Consider the following 17,350-nt stretch of genomic DNA (forward strand, 5'->3'; position numbering starts at 1 on the left):
CATTGGCTGTAACAGGGTCAAATTGTGCTGTGTGTAACAAGTACATCAGTACAGAATTATTTTGTGCATTATTCAACCAAGGCATTAATCCATTGAAGATAGCCAATTACGGCCTTTGTTGGAATATTGCAGTTCTGCTGCAGTTCATTTATGTAGATTCAAAGCAATTTTATTGTCAAATTTTTCATTTACAGTGTCACTCAGGTTGAAATTCACTTGAAGCAGACCATGCGAAAACACTGACAGCAGCTCAACTCACAGCCTTTCAGTTTCACACAGGCTAATGCATAACTACCGCCATTGGGAAATCAAGTTAAAAATGCTGCTGCGTGCTACATTAAAAGTTAACTTCCCTTGGAAGCCGGTGAGTGGAGACCTGTGCATGCATGGGATGCACACGCGTGTGGACTTCCCTTTCCTCTGACCAGGACAGCCATGTGGAGCTGGGAGAACAGCTCGGGGTCTGGTGGTTCTGCATTGCTCTCAACAGGATCATTCTGAAAAATTGGCAGCTGTGCCGACAATAGCTCCCTTGAATAAGCTGCACACTCGAACCCCCTGCAATAAACAGCACCTCTGACAACACCAACACCAGACCCATTTGCGTATTGCCCTCTGTAATTGTTTCTCCGGCACCCAAATGTATATCTACCCCCCCCCCCCCACTACAAATAGATGCCTAATTATTTGTTGTAAATAATATTGCCAATTGTACAGAGTTGCTGCTGTTGAACTGGTGCATAATACCTTACCAATTATTTTATTTTATTTATTTATTTATTAATTATTATTTTTTTGGTATGTTTGTGTGTGCCCTTCTCTTCTATATATAAATGTCTTAATCTGTGTATAGAACAGTAAATATACTTTGTTCAAAAACCCAATCAAAAAACATATTAAAAAAAAATAAACAGCAGTTCTTGCCAAAGTAACCAGAGATGAAAGCAAGTCAAATAAGCAAAATCGTAAAACATTGCTGTCTGCACAACTTGCCTGCAGTAACAATTCATCCAAATCACACATTGCTCTAATCTAACGCTGAGAAACATGAAAATAAAACATCAGTGGATGATCTGACAAGTTAAATGTGTTACCTGTGTCCACAGCCTCTTTCACAATGACAGCACAGTAGGGGTTCTGGACATCTTCTGCTTGTTGGCTTGGGCCGTTGTCAAAGTTGGAGAAGCCAATGCGGAGGAAGGGGGCCATTTCGGATATCTTGACCGTCAGACCTTTGGACAACATAATGGACAACCCGTGGTTAGGCTGAGGAGCAAGCAAGTCACCGAGCCTCATGAATGAGCGAGACAGTGCCTGAAGAGGAACCAAGGGCTTGTTGCAACCCACTGAAAAGTCACTTCCTATTCTGTGAGGCAAAGTGCGATAAAAAGAAGAAGCTTGGTCAGAGGCTGCCTCACATGTCACCGGGGAGGTGGAGTCAGGCTGGAGAGCACCGAGTATGAAGGAAGTGGGCTCATTACAGACTCCAGCCTGAATGTCACACAGCATCCAGTACGGAGGCAAATTTCAGAGCTGCCTCACGTGGGGTATTTCAAACCATGATATATATTCATCTCAAAAGATTTGTACCTGTTTTTTTAAAAAACAAACTCAATGACACAAAAAGAACCAGAGTGAAATTCAGGCTTCAATCCTGAATTAACGGATTGCACCCACTCCTTCAGAAATATGGGTAGCCGGGGGTGAGTGGGAAGGTGGGAATTGGCAAAAAAAATTAAAGCAGATTTAAATGGCAGAATGCATCACTTCTTCATATTATAATTGGAAATTATGATGTGTGACATCAGTAACCATTGTGATGCTGCAAGTGAAATACATTTATTTTCACTATTTTAACAAAAATCTTAACCATTAAAAGGTTCAGGTCTTTGTTCAAATAGTGCATGGAGCAATTTGAAATAGACTGCATTTGTTACTTGCACTATAATTTCAATCCATCAGTTAACCAGATAGACAGTGAAATTTGTCCTCACCTCAATTTCATTCACTCGAAATTGCTTGATATTCTTGGGTCACTTTCAATCCTGAAAGTTTCACTGTACTTTGGTGCATGTGACAATAAATCAAGTCAATTGACTCAACAGCCTTTTGCAAAATAAACGGACACTTCAGAAGGGCGGCGGGGCTGGGGGTGGGGGTGGGGGTGGGGGTGGGTGGGGGGGCTTGCTAATCTATCATGATAAATGACTCCTTCGGAAGTCCCCAGCGTCACGGATACCAGGCTTCAGTCAATCCCACTCAGGGACCCTGACCATATCCCAGAAACTGTAGTGAAGGCTTATGCTCCAGAATCTGCCATGCTCCTGGTCAAGCTGTTCCAGTACAGCTACAGCCCTGACATCTACCCGGCAATGTGGAAAGCTGCCCAGCTATGTCCTGTCCACAAAAACCAGGACAAACACAATGTGGCCAGTTACCGTCCCATCAGTCTACTGTGACGGACAGTGATCGTTGACAGTGCACTAAAGTGGCACTTGCTCAGCAATAACCTGCTCACTGACGCTCAGCTTGGGTTCCGCCAGAGCCACTCAGCCGCTGACCTCATTACAGCCTTGGTCCAAACATTTGCAAAAGAGCTGAACTCCAGAATTGAGGTGAGAGTGACTGCCCTTGACATCAAGGCAGCATTTGACCGAGTGTGGCATCAAGGAGTCCCAGCAAAACTAGAGTCAATAGGAATTGGGTGGCAAAACTCTCCGCTGGTTGGAGTCGTATCTGGCACAAAGGAAGATGGTTGTGGTTGTCGGAGGTCCGTCATCTTAGTGAAGATTGTATGTTAAGAACCCGAAGGGCCCAGTGGCCTCCTCCTGTTCCTATTTTCCATGTTTTCTATCTCAGTCGTGGGCTGTCATTGCAGGAGTTCCTCAGGGTAGTATCCTAGACCCAACCATCTTCAGCTGCTTCAATAATAACCTTCCCTTCATCATAAGTTCAGAAGTGGGGATGTCCACTGATGATTGCACAATGTTCAGCATCATTCATAACTCTTCATGTACTGAAGCAGTCCATGTCCAAATGCAGCAAATGCAAGTCCTCGAAGGAAGGACATCAAAAGGAAATTAGACCCACCAAGACATCAAACATCTGCTGCAGGAGCAGCAGACCCAAGCTGAGTCGCAGGCCTGGAGACTGGACAGCAGTGAGCACAGGCCGAAAGAGCCAGCAGCATCACAGAAGCAGGAACAATTCCAGGGCTCAGTGGAAACATGGAATCCACACGCCCACTCCCAGAACCATTCCAGAGTGCAGAAGACGTTTTATGAGTTACAGAACTGCTTTAGCATTACACCAAAAAGATCGGAGAGACCACTGAATTATGCAGTAGGGTCTATCGCTGATGCCATGATAGCAAGGCAGAGGGTTGCTGAGATTTCAGCTTGTTATGAAGTCCTGTTATCTTTCAACTCTTATTTCAGCATCCATGAGAATTTATTAATGGAGATGTATAATTTAACAAAAGTAACCAAAGACCAAGAGAAAGCATTGATTTGTTCATCAATGATCTCTAAGGCTAGTAGGGAACTGTGATTATGGAGTCTTAAAGTGTGAGATTATTCATGACAGGATTGTAACCAGGATCCTGGATGAAGCATAATCAGAGTGTCACAACTGTGGCACTTTTTCTGTGGAAAAATAGGTCGCTTCAAAACAGTTTGTCACTTGAAAGTGCTGACAACCTGTAAAAAGAGGGAGAACGTTTTGAAACAGAGCTACAATCAGGACGTGAAAGAACCACAAGCAAAGGAATTGCCCTTCATGGGCGAGGTCAATGATACTGAAAACGAGTATGAGAGAATTAAACTCAAAGTGGATGGATGTCCCACCGAGATTAAACTAGACACAGGGGCAGGGGTTTCTGTTTTATCAGATGAAGTCAAATGGTTCAAACAGATTACATTGCAATCCTTGTCTATTAAATAACATGTTCCAGGTGGGACAACTTTAAAAGTAAAAATGAAAGGCTAATTTATGGCCTTTATATAATGACTGACAAATCCTCACACCACTCTATGTCATTCAAAATCAAGAGTGCTCCCTAATAAGCGGAAAGGCATGCCTAAAACTAAAGTTAAAGTTGCTGGTGAAAACTACAGCACTGCATTCTGCAATGAATTTCCAAAATTATTTGCAGGGCTGGCCAAGTTAAAGACTGAGTGCCACATTGCCCGTTGAGCTGATGCTGAACCAATCTGCCTCTTTACTCTGAGGAAAGTCCCTCATCCACCGTTGGCCAAAGTCACAAGAAGCAGCAGCAGCGAGGGGTTATCTCACTGGTCACCATGGCAACAAAATGGTGTCCAGGAATGGTTACGATCCCAAAGCCAACCAGCTCTATATCAGCATGACGTAACTCAACCAAACAAATCAGTGGAACATGAGATCCATCCAATGGCCTCTGTGGACGACAGCCTTGCCAAACTGGCCAAAAGTACTTTATTTATCAAATTGGAAGCAAACAGTGGGTTTTGGCAGGAGCCTCTGGATGAAGACTTCACATTGATGACCAACTTTGTAACGGCATTCGGTCATTATTGTCACAACATATTGCCCTTTGGAACCATGTCCACTCCAGAAATTTTCCAGAGAACAATCTCTCACAATCTCGAAGGCATGGAAGGAGCACTATGTCATATGGAGAACATTCTTAGGCATGGTCCTACGAGAGACGAACATGATCAGAGAGTCAGAGCAGTCCTGAGAGTCTTACAGGATGCAGGCCCAACATGGAATTAAAAAATTGTGAGTTCTCCAAACCAATCATCAAGTTTCCCGGTCACAGTAAAAGCCACGCAAATCACAGTTGGTCCAGACAAATCAAAAGTGATCAGAGAATTTCGACAACCCAGGAATGTAACTGAGCTTGAAAGATTCCTCGGGACAGTCAACCAAGTCGGCAAGGTCCTATCAAATTTGTCAGAGATCATCAGGCCCTTCGTACAGCTGCTGAGGCAGGATGACCGGTGGTGCTGGAATGTAGACCAGCAAAATCCTTTCAAACAGAATTAACAACTTTTAATCTCCTCTGAAACCTTGGCACATCACAATCCAGAATTACTGACCATCGTAGCAGCAAATGCATTGTCTTCTGGCCTGAGGAGTGGGGGGGGGGCAGTTTTATTAAAAGTGCAGAGAGATTGCGAGCATGGATCAGTCCACCGAACCTTTGGTCAATAACAGCAACAGAACAGCAATACATCCCGATAGAAAAACAAGCATTGGCAACAAAGTGGGCGTGCAGAACATTTTCAGCCAACGTTATGGGATTGAATTTCAAAATCAAGACAGACTATAAGCCTCCAGTCACCCTTCTGAACATGGAGTAAATTGCAAAGATACTGCCCAGAATCCGGTGGTTCAGGTTAAGATCATAGATTATCATAGAATTTACAGTTCAGAAGGAGGCCACTCGGCCCATCGAGTCTGCACCGGCTCTTGGAAAGAGCACTCTACCCAAGCCCACACCTCCACCCTTTCCCCATAACCCAGTAACCCCACCTAACACTAAGCGCAATTTGGACACTATGGGCAATTTATCATGGCCAATCCACCTAACCTGCACATCTTGGGACTGTGGGAGGAAACCGGAGCACCCGGAGGAAACTCACACAGACACGGGGAGGATGGGCAGACTCCGCACAGACAGTGACCCAAGCCGGAATTGAACCTGGGACCCTGGAGCTGTGAAGCAATTGTGTTATCCACAATGCTACCGTGCTGCCCCCCTTTTTTTTGTGGCTCTGAAAAGGGCCTTTGGGTTATTAGATTAAGGAATGGTCGCTTCACTTCTTGGCGGTGCCAGCGCTGCTTTTCTTGGGCAGCAGCACAGCCTGGATATTAGGCAGCACCCCGCCCTGAGTGATGGTCACCCCTCCCAGCAGCTTGTTGAGCTCCTCGTTGTTGCGGACGGCCAGCTGCAGGTGCCTGGGGATGATGCGGGTCTTCTTGTTGTCCCAGGCCGCGTTGCCGGCCAGCTCGAGGATTTCAGCGGTCAGATACTCGAGCACAGCAGCCAGATAGACCGGGGCTCCGGCACCCACACGCTGGGCATAATTACCCTTTCTCAAGATTGATGAGATATGACTCAAACACAGAGTATGTGTAAAGGAAGTATCAAACAACAGCAGTCACACTGTCACTAATACGAAATAAGAGGATTTGCACTTCATTGAGGAAGTTGAAGCACGTACATCCTTAGTCACTCAGCCCTTATCAGCTACTGCAGAAACAGCATAGGAAATAAAACAAACCCCAGCAAAGACATGAAAAATGTCTCAGGCCATGATCTAAGGATGCCCAGGTGGCACTGCCATGCTGAAAGGTGCAATGGCCAGGCTGGCAGTGCCAAGGTGCCCAGTGGATCGGGCCCAGGGGTGCCCTGCCTTTATGAGGTGGTGTGCGGTGGGCCCCAGGGCCCCCTTATAGGTGAGTTGGGGCATTGGGGGGGGGGGTTCAGAGGCCACGGTGGTGGGTCTAGAGATCGGGGCACCATTTAAAAATGGCACCCGAATGCACCGGCAAGCGGAGCTCCTCAGTGCAGGAAATGGGACTGAGTGCGACCTTGGCGGGGCGTTCCTCGCCGAGGCCCCGAAATGAAGCAGGGTTCCATTCGATAGTGTGGTCTTTCTCAGTGCTGTGAGCACTGGGAGACACATGGTTAAAAACGCTCTATGCGGGACTCTGTTTCATTTCCATTAAATTGCACCCTCAGAGTTTGAGAATATTGTCTGAAAGGATGGCCAGACTATATCACCACTAATCCCAGACTACGGCAGTGCTTTGAACAGTGCAAGCACCTCACAACCAGTGATGTGATAACATACTAGCCTTCAATGAGAGAATAGCCATACTAAGAGCATTTCAGGTTGATATTCTTCAAAGACTTCACCAAGGCCATCTAGGAATAGCAAAATGTTACACAACAGTCTGGTGGCCAGGCCTTACTCACTCTTTAGAAGAAATTATTTCTGACTGTTTACTTGTGTTGTAAACAACCAAGAACAAAAATGTAGCCACTTAAAATGGCCAACTCCCGATTCAAAATGGCGAACGGCAAAGGCTGATGGGAAAGTCAGCCAACAAGACAAAAACCAGCAGCTGCAGGTTGGCTGTGTATTTACCTCTGGAAAGGCCAGACAAGATCGATACCAGCAACCATCAGCATAACAAAACAACAGCCATCTGCATACTAATGAGCAATCCCCGGGAACAATAAGCAACATTTAGACACACAAAGCAAAGCCAGACTCTTCGGCGCCAGCAGAAGCCTACACAATGGGGGGTGAATGACCACCTCAGGACCGCCCATCGATCAGGGAACCGCTCCAGCATTGGAGAAAATCGAACCAAGCGATTGGGACAAAGTCCAATCACTTGGGACCAGGTACAGGGTCCGCCCCAAAAGGCGGGAAGCCCCTGGGGACTATAAGAATTGAGCCCCAAGTTGAAATTGCTCTCTTCTTCTCCTCCTCTTAGCTCTCTTCACGCTCTTCTTCCTGCCCCGATCACCCAGCAACAACGAACCAATATTGACCGTGACCGGAGCAGTGAAGATCGAAATCGTAAGTCTTAATTCAACGCTCGCTACGAGATAGGCGCTCCGAGCTACCAATCCGTAACAACTTTGAATCCCGCAGGCTCAGAACCCGAACGAAAGGCCATTTGTTTCCCTGACCTGGTGGGCCAGTTCCAAGTTAAGTATAGGCCTGTTAGTTGTAGAAGTAGCTTAGACGTAGAATTTGTGCATGAGTAGCGATTACTGTGTATAATAAATGTGCTTTGATTTAAATCTTACTAATCGGTGTATTAGATTATTGATCATTGCTCGGACTTGAACCTTGTGGCGGTATCATAAAGATACCTGCCGACTCGAGAGCAAAGGTAATAAAACAGAGCAATTGAATTAAGGCAAAGTTAGTAACATTATTTGACGACATCCTGACGGGACCCGATCTAGAAGTGGAAAACCACTCCGGGAGAACCCAGAATTTGAATTAGAGATCCAATTGGAAACAGAAAACCACAAGTGTTCAAGCAGTTCTGATCAATATTCATAAATTCGGAAGTGTGTGTATGCATGTGTAACTAACAGGGCGATAAGGTAAAACTGATAGATTTTTTGTTGCGAGTAAACTGTCGGAAGTTTGTATATCGGAAAGTAGCGAAAGCCTTACCCGTATTTATAGCACCGTCTTAATACCCCTGTCCCAAATTTGAAGAGCAGCATTCGGATTAAAACCCCTGTCCCAAATTTAAAGAGTAGCATTCGGATAGGAAAGATGGCAATGCAGCACCTCATGAACCCCGAGGAATTTGCGGTTGCAGCGACCAGCAGCAGTAGAGTGGGACAATGTCCCATTTGGGAGGAAGAGATCAGGAAATATCTCAAAGGGAAGGGATGGCCCCTTTGGAATGAATTCTGTGATAAAGGGGAATCAGGTCCCGGGAGTATAGGACATACTTGGTGGGAGAACCTGAGCGAGATCCACAAAAAGAGCTTAGGGAAAGCTCGCAAGCCGATGGCAATCGTGTCCTGCTTGGCACAATTGCGAGGCACAGAGGAGGTCGTTAGGACACTCCGGAAAGAAGTTGAGGGCATACATCGAATGAGTAAGGTCGATGTAAGCGAGGTAGAAAAGGAGAATTTGGAATTGAGGAGGAAGTTGGCAGCAAAAGATGGAGAGGTGGAGGATGCCAAAAGGGCTCACCAGTCTTGTCTGGCGCACTTAAGCAGCTTCCAGTCTCAATATGAAAAGGCCTATCAGGACACGCAACGTGCAGTCCTGGTACGTGAAGAAACAGAAAAGCAGGTAGAAGCGTTGCAGAGACAATGCAGCGATCTAAAGGCAGCATTAAGAGCACTCCATGCTGCCACCACAGAACAAAGACAAAGCACGCTAGATCACGCAAAGTGCCGGAAGCAGATTGCAGAGCTGTAATCGCTGCTTTCAGTTCAGAAAGGTTTCCAGGAAACCTTTGGAGAAAAATTAGATCAGGAAGACGGCCCTGATTGGGAAGAATTGAACGAAACAGCGCAGAGATATGTTCAGGGAACATGTGCGCAGGGAAAGCCACCAAAGAGGAAAGCGCCCCAACCCCCCACAGGGCAAATAGTTCACGCTCCAATGAACCCAGTAACCACCCACCGCACAGCCACATCGGACGATGCGGAATTTCTATATTCCACCCCCTTAACAGTGACCCAATTACGTGTCGCGTGCGATAAGATCACACCGTTCCTCCCCACCTCAGACCCCCACCATTTCTTTGCCACAGTTAAGCATCAGGCGACCATGTACAGCCTGGATGAGCGAGAGCAGGTAAAGCTCACGGTTTTAAGTTTAGACCCTTCAGTAGCAGCAGCCCTTCCCGACCCACAGAATGTAGGAGGACGCACCCTTGCAGAAATGCATACCGCGATCCTGGATGCGATCGGGTATAACCGGGGTGACCCCGTAGATAGCCTCAACAAATGTAGGCAAAAGCAATCCGAGCACCCCACAGCGTTTGCTGGACGCCTGTGGATCCACTTTGCAGCAGTCTTTGGAGACTTAGACCGTGCCCATTTGTCCCCAGACAACATGGCCAAATGGACCCGCACCCTTATCTCCCATGCCACAGAAACAGGACAGAAAGCCTGTGCGGGTTATGATCCCTCAGAGGAGGCCCATAACGAGAAGTGGGTAGTGAAAAGATTGTCCCGCGCCTGGGAGCAATCTATACAAAGTAATCCCGCAGTCAACAATCCCGAGGAAAAGCAGACCGGAGCAGATATGCAGGCAGTAAAAACACACCAGAACCCCGCATGGGTGAATGAAGGAAAGAACAGCCCCCCACCCAAGTCACAGGAGTGTTACAACTGCGGACAATTGGGACACTTCGCAAGAGAGTGCAACGCCCCTAAAAAGCCACAGAGAGCCCAGAAGATGGGCACTCTGAGTTAGAAAAAGACAGCCCATTCATAGCGTTAGCGCCCATTCATAGCATTAGCGCCCATTCAGATCAGACAGACTTGACCGGAACGGACTGACGGTGTTCGGGCTCCCCCAGTTGGGTCTGCGACACCCTTTGGGATAGGTCCGGACGACCGGTAGTTGCAGCGAAAATTCGGGGACAGCCCATCGAATTTCTCTGGGACACAGGAGGGTCCCGCACCACAATAAGTTCCTCCACCATGTTCCAAAAGGACACGTGGCCCACTACAGCCACTATCATCCTCAGCGGCTTTACAGGCCACTCACACCAGGGACACATCACAGACCCTGTACCCATTCAAATCGGTAACATCACCGCCAAGCACCCCGTAGTTTTAGTTGACCGCCCCACACAGCAGAACACATTCTGGGAATCGATTTCATGAATTCCCATAATCTTTCATTCGATCCAGTCAACCAGTGCGTCTGGAAGATGGCAAAATCCGCAAGAGCCCCCGCAACGTTCAACATAGGAGAGTACGCGAACAAAATTAGCGCCGTAAGCGAATTTTGGTTCAACCTGACCACGCTTAGTACGGACAAGCAAGTTAGGGCAGTTCTGCAAAAGAACAGGGCAGCATTTGTGACCCACAAGCACGACTGCGGACAGATGACTGGCTCCGTACAAATAACAGGACCTGACCCTAGACCCCAAAACAGTACGGATTTCCCCAAGAGGCAGAGGGAGAAATCTCCAAGGTAATAGAAAGCTTATTAGAGCAGGGCGTACTTAGATCAGTAGCCTCCACTAATAATGCCCCGATTTGGCCAGTGAGAAAGCCCGATGGATCATGGCGACTGACCATCGATTACCGGGAACTCAACAAAGTCACCCCCGCAGCAGCCCCCACAGTAGCCACAAGTCCCGAGACCATGCTCAAGCAGGGACTCAATTCCCGATTCTTTACGGTTTTGGATGTCAGTAATGGATTCTGGTCTATTCCATTGGCAAAGGAGTGCCAGTACAAATTTGCCTTCACTTTTAAAGCACAGCAGTACACGTGGACATGCCTGCCACAAGGATTCCACAACTCCCCCTCCATTTTCCACCGACAGCTGGCAAATGGTTTAGCCAAATTTTCTCGCCCCGAATGTCTGGTTCAGTATGTAGACGACCTACTACTGCAGACAGACACCAAGGAAGAGCACATTGAGCTTCTGGCCGAACTCCTGGAACTATTACACTCAATCGGTTGTAAAGTCAACCCCCAAAAGGCCCAGATTTTGGAAGATAAGGTGATATATTTGGGAACAATTATCACACATGGTAAACGCGAGATCGAGCATAAAAGGATTGACTCGATTGCTAAATTGCCCCTTCCCCAGAACGTTTCAGCCCTCCGGTCGTTTTTAGGACTGGTTGGCTACTGCCGAAACCACATTGACGGTTTCGCCAGCAAGGCAGCGCCCCTCTCAGACCTCCTAAAGAAAGGAACCCCGTGGGAATGGCTTCCGCAGCATATGGATGCTGTGGACGCTTTAAAACAGGCACTCATAGCAGCCCCCGCACTACAAGTTCCAGACCCGCTTTCCCCTTACACCATAGAGGTAGTGACCACAGACTGCACCCTCTCAGCCGTGCTCCTCCAGGAACGGCACGACCAGTTAAGGCCCGTAGCTTACGCCTCCAGACTTTTAGATGCTGTGGAGCAGGGATTTTCAGCCTGTGAGAGGCACCTGCTCGCAGTATTTTGGGCAGTGCAGTATTTTTCATATATTACCGGACTGAACCCCATCACAATTCTCACCGAACACACCCCCACCCAACTTTTACTGGACGGACGACTCAAGGACGGTACAGTAAGCCAGATTAGAGCAGCTAGATGGACCCTTCTCTTGCAGGGACGGGACATCAAATTAATTGCGATATTAAAATTACAATAAAGATTATTAAATTAAATACTTTCTATGTCTGAAATGTCTATGATATCACTGTTAAACGGTCAAAGACGCACACCTTTTTAGCCAACAACTTACAGTACCCCGGAACCCCCCATGAATGTGAGATTATCTCTCCACACCACGACACAGGCCCCTTTATTGCTAAAACCCCCCCCCCCCAGAAAGATAGGTAGTTCAACCCAGAGCCCCCAGCACATGGACACGTGTGAGCCAATAAAGATCTATGTGGATGGATCTTCCACAGTCTTGGATGGGAAGCACATGACAGGTTGCGGTATCTATGTCGAGGACGCGCAGGGACGCACCCTTGAGGAAATATTGTTAAAACTTCCAGGCCACTCAGGCGCGCAGGCAGCAGAGCTTGCGGCCGTCGCATATATAGTGGAACACCCAGATTCCTTCCCCAGCCCAGCGGACATATACTCGGACAGCTTCTATGTCTGCAACAGCCTCATGGAATTTCTGCCCCTGTGGGAAGCAAGAGGATTTGTTTCCGCAGACGGGAAACCCCTCCCTCAGCCCCATTGCTCCGTCATATTTTAGAGAGAGCCCAGAACAGGACTTTTGAGATAGTCAAGGTCCACAGTCACCATCATTCCTCCCCCCCTGGAAATGTAAAAGCCGACGCACTGGCCAAAGCAGGTTCCAGGCATGGATACCGTTGGACACCCCCCGAAAGCGCCCCAGTGAGTGCAGTTCAGGTCTCACAGACAAAGATCGAGGATCTAGTGGAGGCCCAGAAGCAGGACAGCAATCTCAGGGAGATTGTAAAAGGAAAATATCCAGCTCCCTATGAGAGGTTCAAAAATGCACTGACCACACATGACGGTGTGGTGTTAAAAGACACCCTTTATGTGGTTCCTGAACAGGACAGGAATCAACTGATTTGTTTGTTCCATGACGGTCATGGACATCATGGAATCAATCCCACTACAGCCCATCTCAAGCAGCTTTGTTGGTGGCCGAATTTAAAGGATGATGTAAACCACTACATCGAGAATTGTCTTATCTGTGCCCAGAATAATTCGGACAGATATGCCAAAAAGGCTCAACTCAGCCACACCCGACCCGTTAATGGCCCCTGGACTAACCTCCAGATTGATTTTATAGGACCATTGCGCCCTTGCAGGAATGGCTATAAATATGTACTCGTGGTAATTGACACATTTACGAAATGGGTGGAAGCATTCCCAGCCCGCACAAACACTGCAAAAACCACAGCCAAGATTTTGACCCACCACATTTTTACAAGATGGGGACTCCCCCGCAGCATTGAATCGGACCAAGGTTCCCATTTTACGGGACGTGTCATGCAGAACGTCCTCACGATATTTGGCATCACCTAAAAATTCCACATAGCATACCACCCACAGTCGAGTGGTATCGTGGAGCGCATGAATCGGACCCTAAAACCCACCCTCAGAAAAATGGTCCAGCAGAACAACACCACTTGGGACTCAGTCCTCCCTTTCGCGCTGATGTTTCTGCGTAATACAATTTCCACTTCCACAGGTTACACCCCACACACTCTCTTGACCGGACGCCCCATGAAAGGCACAGAATATTTGTTGGGTTTAGACTTGACCAGCCCCGAGGTGACGGCCCTCACACACGAGAAAGCAGTACAGCAATTAGTTGAAACGGCTCAGCTAGCAGCCGCAGTAAAATTGGGCACCAGAAAGAAACAGAGCAAGGCTTGTTTCGACAAGACAGTGCATGCGACTGAGTACAGTATATGCTCTCCGTATATAACCCCAGCACATTCCTGTCCCCAAAATACTCGGGTCCGTACTCCATTGCGGACAAAGTAAGCCCTTCCGTTTATAAAATAAAGTACCCCAACGGTAAGACTGCGTGGTTCCATATCAACCAGTTGAAGGCATATGGAACACAGTCTAACCATTCACACCACGTCATGCTCGACGCAGCACACCACACCCCGCCCACAGCCAACGTAACCTTACCCTCCCCCAACACGTCCAGCCCAGCCACGGACTCAACCTCGACTCCACCCCTGAAATATACACTCCGCCCTGGAACGCCCACAGACTGCAGCAGTAGAGACAGCGACTGTGACTCGGACGACAGCCACAGCACGCCTCCCTACTATCCCCAGGCAACAGGACCCATACCCAGCGACTCCGACTACGATCCAAGTGATCCCTTCATGATCACTTTCCTGAACAAACCCCACCACCGACCACCGAACTACCATGACGACCCCGATTCTGTCCCCACACAAGTAGACACCAACTATTGGCACCGAGATAACTCGTTCCGACTCGTCCGCAACGACGAGAGCGACCCCACCTCACACCATGCAGCCCTTTCAGCCCTCATACACTCCAGAGTATGGCACCCGGGAGAAGATGACGACCTTGGGTCTGACTCCCAAAATTGCACAGTCTGCGAGACGGCTCGCACTGGTTCATTATTGGGAAGTGTGTCTTGTCCTAAAATTTGTTTTTTGAAATAAAAATAAAAATGAGGGAGTCACACATAGTGACCAATTATAAAGGGAGTAATTGGCACTAAAGGACAGACAGACTATCGTACGAGATGTTAAAAAAAATAGTTACAGACACTATGCTTGTTTCCACAGAATTCCAGAAGCTCTAGGACCGGAGAAGAAAAGAAAAGAAAAGGAAAGAGAAGAGCCATGAGGACTTCCTCCACATGGATCAGCATCATACTAATGGACATTTGGTTGCGCATGAACGCGAACCCCATGACTTCAAGCCCCCCCCAGCCGTTAATGTTTCACTTCCCCGCAGTACCCAGAGCCCAGTCACCAGCGACACCACATCATCTTGGTGTGCCAGGTTTATAACCTGGTACTCTCTGTCATATGTAATAGAAACCTTATTGGTATTGGCGATACTCTGCTGCATCGTGCAGACTATGCGTCTAAGGAAATGGAGAAGGAGAGCCTACCGCGCTCGAACTCCGGTATATAGGATCAGATCCCCTATTTTCGGATACGACCAGACGCCCGACCCCTGCGATCTATAATAAAGAGCATTCACTTGCGTTTTATTGTAAATAAAGAAATGTAAGGAACTGTTCATGAGCAAATTGTACGATCCTGAGCTTGACTGGCAAGCCAGGAAAAATGTGTATAAGCAGCAATGATTTTGTTGTATGGTTGAGGAAGTTAGGATAATGAAATGTTTAAGTGAGTGTAGTGTACTAAGAATAGCTAGAGGTTCCCAGTTTATTGTTTTGTAACGCATGTCCCTGTTTAACATAGCGCCCTTAGAATTGTCAGTTAAAACATTTTTGCATAGCTATGGTCAGTGCAGAGGCCATGAAGGAAGCGCCCCCCCAGGTCAGGGAATGGAAAGCAACATAGTTATGTGATCCTTCACGCTTCGCGTTAGGATCACAAGGAGGGTTTGTAGCCACTTAAAATGGCCAACTCCCGATTCAAATGGCGAACGGCAAGGGCTGATGGGAAAGTCAGCCAACAAGACAAAAACCAGCAGCTGCAGGTTGGCTGTGTATTTACCTCTGGAAAGGCCAGACAATATCGATACCAGCAACCATCAGCATAACAAAACAACAGCCTTCTGCATACTAATGAACAATCCCCGGGAACAATAAGCAACATTTAGACACACAAAGCAAAACCAGACTCTTCGGCGCCAGCAGGAGCCTACACAAAAGGAGGAGAACGAGCACCTCAAGACCGCCCATCGATCAGGGAACCGCTCCAGTATTGGAGAAAATCGAACCAAGCGATTGGGACAAAGTCCAATGACTTGGGACCAGGTACAGGGTCCGCCCCGAAAGGCGGGAAGCCACTGGGGACTATAAGAATTGAGCCCCAAGTTCAAATCGCTCTCTTCCTCTCCACCTCTTCACTCTGTTCATGCTCTTCTTCCTGCCCGGGTCACCCAGCAACAATGAATCAACATTGACCGTGACCGGAGCAGTGAAGATCAAAATCGTAAGTCTTAATTCAACGCTCGATACGAGATAGACGCTCCAAGCTACCAATCTGTAACAACTTCGAATCCCGCAGGCTCAGAACCCGAACGAAAGGCCATTTGTTTCCCTGACCTGGTGGGCCAGTTCAAAGTTAAGTATAGGCCTGTTAGTTAAAGAAGTAGCTTAGACATAGAATTTGTGCATGAGTAGCGATTACTGTGTATAATAAATGTGCTTTGATTTAAACCTTACTAACCGGTGTATTGGGTTATTGATCATTACTCGGACTTGAACCTCGTGGCGGTATCATAAAGATACCTGGCGACTCGAGAGCAAAGGTAATAAAACAGAGCAATTGAACTAAGGCAAAGTTAGCGACAAACAGAACCACAATTACCTTCTACTTGTCCATCAAGACTATGGGAACACCTGGGAATGGATTTATTTGATACCTTCCTTGTTATCATTGATTTCCACTCACGGTGAATTGAAGAAGACAGATTGTATAGTATCACTGCACAAGCAGGTATCCAGTCCCTCGAGAGAATTTATCTAACACCTGGCATCTTGGACAGTGTAGACTCCGGCAATGGGCCGCAATTTGCGAATGAGCTATTCCACAATCTCAGAATGTCTTCGTTCATAGAACCAGTTCACCTGACTATCCTCAAGTGAAAGGAGAATCTGAGAGAGGAGTACAAACTGTCAAAGATTTATTGAAGAAAACCAAGGACTTTAATCTAACTCTTCTGAGATATCAAACCTCAACACTACAAAATGGTTTCTGACCATCAGAGTTACTGATGGATAGGAGATTGAGAACACAGCTTTCAGCCTTTAAAACTTAACCCTTTACTCTGTGTCTCATCCTTAGTCTTTGTCTCGATCATATTTACATCCTCCTACATCTCCCTCCAAAGCCGCAGATTTCTCTGAGGTGCCAGGCCCAATCTCCTGGGTGGCTTAAACCCAATATCTTCATAAATGACTATGAGAGGGTGAAACAGCATGAGGAAGAACAGTGAACAAGGCTCAGAACTTTGATCTCAGGCATTGAGCACGTGAGTTACCAGTGCTGAAGCTGGGTGGGGGCAGGGGTGGAGTTTGTGTCCGAGACCAACAGAGGGAAGAGACAATCAATGAAGAAACCCCACAATCAAGATGATACAGGATTGAAAAGGATCAGGGGATCGATCATAAGGAGAAACCATAGCACTTAATAATCCTTGGAGGTAAACCCAATCGTAGCTTGGGCTTGAGTGCGAGTAAAACATGGGAACATAGAAAATAGGAGCAGGGGAGGCTGTTCGGCCCTTCAAGCCTGCTCCGCCATTCATTATGATCAAGGCTGATCATCCAACTCAGCAATCTTTCCCCCCATATCCTTGGATGACTCTAGCCGCAAGTGCTGTATCTAACTGTTTCTTGAAAACATGCAATGTTTTGGCCTCAACTGCTTCCTGTGGTAGTAAAGTTCACCGGCTGACCACTCTCTGGGAGAAGAAACGTCTCCTCATCTCTGTCCT

The 17,350-nt window shown here is 47.3% G+C and overlaps 1 protein-coding gene across 4 annotated transcripts in view; it reads right to left on the reverse strand.

Moving 5' to 3' along the window:
• Positions 1-17,350, reverse strand: part of prkcq (protein kinase C, theta) — a 292,080-nt gene that overhangs the window by 114,341 nt on the left and 160,389 nt on the right. For all 4 annotated transcript variants that reach the window (XM_072471030.1, XM_072471028.1, XM_072471029.1 and 1 more), the window contains one exon: positions 1,095-1,232. In XM_072471030.1, coding sequence (XP_072327131.1) covers positions 1,095-1,232 — 138 coding nt within the window. The remainder of the gene's footprint in view (positions 1-1,094; positions 1,233-17,350) is intronic.

This window comes from Scyliorhinus torazame, chromosome 13, assembly GCF_047496885.1.
Source record: "Scyliorhinus torazame isolate Kashiwa2021f chromosome 13, sScyTor2.1, whole genome shotgun sequence".
Classification (NCBI taxonomy): Eukaryota; Metazoa; Chordata; class Chondrichthyes; order Carcharhiniformes; family Scyliorhinidae; genus Scyliorhinus; species Scyliorhinus torazame.